The sequence below is a fragment of the Microtus oregoni genome, unplaced genomic scaffold, assembly GCF_018167655.1.
Source record: "Microtus oregoni isolate MIOR12 unplaced genomic scaffold, Mior012 000010F_ref0000083, whole genome shotgun sequence".
NCBI classification, from domain to species: domain Eukaryota; kingdom Metazoa; phylum Chordata; class Mammalia; order Rodentia; family Cricetidae; genus Microtus; species Microtus oregoni.
This window is the reverse complement of record NW_024543069.1, coordinates 9,520,292-9,526,291: the sequence shown is the minus strand read 5'-3', so window position 1 is coordinate 9,526,291 and position 6,000 is coordinate 9,520,292. Positions and strand designations below refer to the sequence as shown.

The window sequence follows — 6,000 nt, the reverse complement described above, 5'->3', positions numbered from 1 at the left end:
CACTGCTCAAGGACATTTTTCTCTGATTGTATAATCTACTAAATAATCTCTGTTCTTCAAAGACCAATTTTGGCTTACTCTTTCTTGTATGCAGAGATGGAAACACTCTTCGGATATATCCCTTTCAGAGTGATGATTCCCAGGGTATTGAGAAAGATAATATTCCCTGAGAGGCAAAACTGAGAAACAACTGGGAGAAAATTCAAATACTTCTACATGAGATCATCAGGTTTTTCCAAACAATTCTCTCAAAATTAGTTTATAAATAAAACATTCAATAACATCAAACTAGGCTGTTGTTGCCACTTCTGATTCTAATGTATAGGAGCTGTGTATATTCATATTTTATAACTGTATGACTATATATTTCTTTTATAAGATATACTACATCATTTTGAATTAATTGTAGTGATCAATTAGGTGAATATCATGTGATCATCCTACTATTTTTTCTCACTTTCTATTTTTTACCATATAAAGTCATTTAACAAATATCTTTGTTCTACTTCTATGATGGAAGAGGTTCTTTGTATAAATGAATATGTGTATTTGTATGATGCATTTCGCTTGCTATAATAAAATAACATGACCAAGGGAACTTATAGAAGGAAGCATTTATTGGGCTTATATTTCCAGAGGGATAACAATCCCCAGTGGGAAACATGGCAGCAAACAGCAGTCATGGTGCTTGTAACAGGAAACTTACAGCTTACATCTTCAAACACAAGCATGATACAGAAAGGGTGAAGTAGAAGAATAATGAGGTTATATATCTCAAAGTCTATCCAGAGTGAAACATCTCCTCCAGCAAGGTTGTTCCTCTTAAACCTCCCAAACAACAGCACCAGCTGAGGATCATGAGTTCCAATATCTGAGCCTGTGCCTGGGGGAGGGGTGTTCTCATTCAAATCGCTATATTATCTCACTTAGTGGACTATGCATCCCAAACATATCCCTCTCTTCATCCTTGCATGAGAAAATTGACCCTGCTTTGTACGAAGAACTCAAAATTATCTGCCCTGAAGGAAATGCTAGGCAAGACTATACAGATGTTCCTTGGTGCCAACTAATTATTTTCTGTAGATCTTTAAGGAGACTAAGAAAGCTCCTAGAAGTGAGGTCTTTGAGATCAATGAACCTACTAAAGAATTTACTGAACTTTCTAGTTCACGAAAGTAGAGGTCCAGGGAACATGATTGGGTATAGATCTTAACGATCTTAAGGATCATGGTAGAAGGAACATAAAACTGGATCAGGCTGAGATTATTGATATACACCCACTGAATGATGATTCTAGGTTTATTATGGAAGTTTTCACAATTGAAAAAGGGTAGCAGAGGTATGTATGATTGGTAGGCTGATGTATTTATCAAATGATATTCTACTTAAAAGAAACTGAATGGCCTGCTATATTGACAAAGCTTATTATTGATTATGGGAATTTTAGGACACATAATTTGGAATGCTAGAGAAGATAAACTTGGAAATATCTATTCCTTTACAGTGGCAGAGCAAAGAATACATGCCCTGAACTACAGAAAACAATGAGTGGGTAGCATGGAAAATGCTGAGAGGGCTCCAACACATTTGGAGAGCCTTGTCATTGTTCTTTTCCTTAGGTCAGATCTTAACATTGAAGATGCTGCTGCTCAATGCATAAATTAATTGTAATGGATTTAATTGGGCCACTGACTTGCATAGGTCAGGTGGCATCATTGAATTGTCAAAGGCAAGACAAGCATAGGTATTGGAATGGGCCACACATACAAAGCAATATGTGCAAAGGTCTGACCCGTAGGGACCGTTGGTACTGTCTAGTGAAACATGGTATTTCTAGGAAGAAATTAAATAGAAGCCTATCTGTTTGTTTCATCTCTGTAAACAGAAAAACTCTAGAACAAATACAAGAAAGGATAAATTGGATTGTTGTAATAAGGAATTTCTACATGCCAATTTTCAGACTTGAGCCAGTTAGAAAACCTAGAACTTCGTGAATGAGGGAAGGCCAAATCCCCGTGAGTTAGGATTGTCTTAGCTTACTGAAGAGTTTTACTGTTAGCCTTCTGTCTTCTACTAGAGTAACTAAGCACTGAGGAAAAATAAACAATCCGATTTGCATGGCCTATTGGATACTGATTTTTAATTGACATTACTTCCAGGAAACCCATAAAGATAAGCTGCTTACTAAATGTGGAGGAAAAGAAATGGGTAGTAGAGAAATGTAGTTATAAATACTGGCCAAGATTCATTTGTAGAAATGATTGAAATTGGTATGAGTTTCTGTCTTATTATGTTAACAATATGTTAGCACGTATACACAGATATTTTTGATTTCTTCCCTCTATATCTTTTGCATGCACTGTAACATCAATCGAGATAATATCATTGGTTAAGTGTTATACATTAATATTGTCATATTTAAGTTGAAAGACACTAAAAGACTAAGGATTCTTCAAGGGATTTTGCTAGCTATTCTAAAATAGATAATATATTTACAGCTTTTCATGAGATAGTTATAGATTGTTAGGTGTAATTATGACTTGATTATTGCTTTCATTTGGAAATTAAACTTTGCTTGAGGAAATCTAGCTATATGTCAGGCTGACAATGGATGGATGGATTTGTAATGCCTAATTTTGGTGTCATCTTCACGGTTGCTGAAATTAACTTATTCCCATGTTTCAGGACAGACCTGAGAGTGATTTTTCTTGATCAGGTTATTTGAAACAGGGAGACCCATCCTAAATATGTTATACACCTTATGGTGCCTGCTCAGATCAAAAGACATGGAAGAAGGAAATTTTGCATTTTACCTGCTTAGCCTAATTCTTGCAGGTAAATTTAATCTATTCTGTTAATGTGACATCCCTTCTCTAATATTAGAACCCACTTTTGGGGATTCCAAAGAAGACAAAAGCCCAGAAACTGTAGTATTTCTTGAGGCTTCCAGCACCTGAGTGGGAATGCTGAGACTTTCGGCCCTGTGTATTGAACAGTTTCTATATTCTAGGCCTTTCCAGTTAGAGACAGCCATTATTGAACTACTAATATATTTCTGCTAAACCACTCAAATAAATTTCTTTCTAATATATGTATTTATTCTATCTGTTCTGTTCCTTTAAAGAACCCTAAGACACATTTGTATGCATTTTTATAACTGCTGATGAACTTTTCTTTATCTTTATCAGTGTGAAAGGATAGTAAATAATGGTTGACATTCAGGCTACTTAGGCAAAGCCCTTTCCATCCTACAAATCTGCTTTTTAAACTGGTGTTGTTGAGTTCAGTATTGACAGCCATGCTATGAAATTTCACTATTAATTTTGTTGTTTTCTTCAGCAATGTGCAGATTGTCTTTTATTAGGCATTGGGTTGTGTCACAGCTAAAATTTTATTAATAATCATCCAAGAAATTTTCAGATTGATAAGAACTTAATTACTTTACTTTTTAAATTATCCCATCATTATAATGTTCAGCATATTATTTTTCAAAAATTAGATATTATAAGAAGGGAACTTTTTAAAAAGATGAGTCTTATTGCTTTACTTCTCATAAATCAAAATTTGAACCTTAATCCACTAAAATCATTTTTCAGCATATAAATAATTGATTAAAATAAATTGCGTGGATTAGCCACACTTATTCTTTTATAATCTAAGACATGTTTATTTGTCATATTTTGAGAAATGAATCAAAAGATCACCTAAGTTAGGTGACAGCTATATGACTTTAACTCTATAGTAACAGTTCCTCATTATTAACCAAGAGAGGACTAGACTGATGTCGAGTCTTGATTCACATACATTCAATTCATGAGTAATTTAACTCGAACATTTGTTTCATCTGTGAATCTGTTAAAGGCACAATATCCAAGAGTTCCTATAAACCGATTTCGGGGTCCGCCCCAAAGCACAGCATGGAGGAAAAGGGTTCACTTTTAAACAATGTATTCTTTCGCTGTGGACTTCTTGTATGGGACCTACTCCATATGCCAAGTCATTTTCAGGAACTGATGCCTGAAACGTGTTTCCTGATGCAGGACAGCAAGTTGGTTTAATTTTTCAATGGTGCATGAAATTCCTTGAGTTGGTGCTTGTCATCTTTTATTTCACTATCACCTTTCCCAGATACTATGGTTCTTATTTTTCTATTCTCTCTTGCTCCTGTATATATTACTAGCAATTTTTTTGTTATTTTACTATTCCATATTAACACTAAGTTTATAAATAAATTATAGGAAACACTAAAATAAGCTATAATATCTAGTGTTTCAAAATCTGACTCAGTTTTTCAAGATACTTTTTTCTACGTGGTTCGGAAAATGGAGGAGTTAATAAAAAGAGTGTGCTCCTTGTAGGCAAACCCATAAGGTTATCCAGGAAAACAAGATCAGAGGTGCATGTGGTATTAATACACAAAGTTTGAATTCTATAAATTAATAAATCAATTTTTCGGTGACTCGGTTCGGAAAGGTTAGTAAAATACTAAGTGAAAGACGCGAGGAATCAATACTTTCCTCTGGCATTTGTTTCGCTGCTGTCTAATAGCATTCTTGGTATGTGTGGAGAGAGCTGCTGGTATTTTTGCTCTCATCTACAGGAAAATGAACATTCGAGAAAGGGTAAATCTATTAATTAGAGACCCATACAATTCTCTTTCTTGCTAGTGTAATCGTTAAATTGATTCTTCCAGTCCATCATGTAATTGCTCCAGCGATGGAATCCTGCTTTCCACTCTTGCTCTGTTTCATCAATATTTCCTGTAAAACAGAATTCATTACATTAATCTGAAGTTTAATCTCTGTTTACATTACCTGAAAAATAATTCTAATTATAGATGACATTTTCTGCAAGTATACAGCATAGCAAGGTTTTATTTTTCATTATGTATTATGAACTTCTATTACTACTAGAAAAGCCTCTAGTAAATTTTATGCAGTATATTAAATAATACAACTAAAATGTATATAAAATAAAAATAATGTGAAGGCATGAATTGTATCATGTCAAATTATTATATGTTCTTTCATTATTTTCCCAGAAGACATGTAGATATTTCTTCTATTAATGAACTCTTTAAGCAGTAGAAAAAACTTCAAAATTCAAAATCTAGTCACATAGACACTGGGGTATTATCTTCAGTTAAAGTACTTATATAAGTAAATATTTACTAATATATAATGAGAACTTCATAATTATCATTCCATACAGACTTTTACATTCATTAAAATAAATTTTCATTCCATATGATGTTCAGTTATTTACAGTGTTGTCCACAAGAAAGCAGTTTAATATTTCCTTTGTAAAACACAAAGAAAACAAGAAAATATTGGCCTTCATGTAGTCCGTGAGTCATATGTCATTTTATCTGATGATTATGCCATTCATTAATCATTATTCCACATGTATACATTTATTTGTGATAAAGGGAAAAGAAACTTTAAAAATGAAATGGCTAAGAGGATAAACTGCAAGCATTTAGAAAAGTAAAAAAGAAAGTAGAAAATTGCTATTAAAATTACGGTAAATGTTGATAAATATCATTAAATATTGAAGTAGACTTTTCTTTAATATAAGAATATATCTATGTATACTTTCCATTTGTTAGACAGAATTTTATCTTACAGAGAGAATCATATATAAAAATATAATTTCTTCATTCTTGCTACAGTGGCACTAGTTTATGACTGGGACATTTTGATGTGAAAAGCATCTTAGCCTATCATGGAATGGTGACTTTTTATGAAGAAGAGCCTTCCCGAGAATTTTGTGGAGAGAGAAATAGTAAGGATCCCCTCCACTGATGCCCTATAATAGAAGTCGATGTGGGAAGGTAAACTTGTTTTATTTGTCATATGAACCACGGTGAAACGAAGAGTATTCATCCATTGTCCTCAGTCTGTCACTTTCAATAGTGTATGCAAAATAAAGAAACACTGAGAAGCAAAAAAATACACAGATACGTGATATAATTTAAAAATATGTTATGGATATGAATAA

General features: G+C 33.3%; 1 protein-coding gene across 1 annotated transcript in view; it reads right to left on the bottom strand.

Annotated features, from left to right (window-relative positions):
• Positions 1–601: 601 nt before the first annotated feature.
• Bche (butyrylcholinesterase) overlaps positions 602–6,000 on the bottom strand; it is a 57,641-nt gene continuing 52,242 nt past the window's right edge. Inside the window, exon 4 of the mRNA XM_041659387.1 lies at positions 602–4,760. Coding sequence (XP_041515321.1) covers positions 4,636–4,760 — 125 coding nt within the window. The 3' untranslated portion in view covers positions 602–4,635. The remainder of the gene's footprint in view (positions 4,761–6,000) is intronic.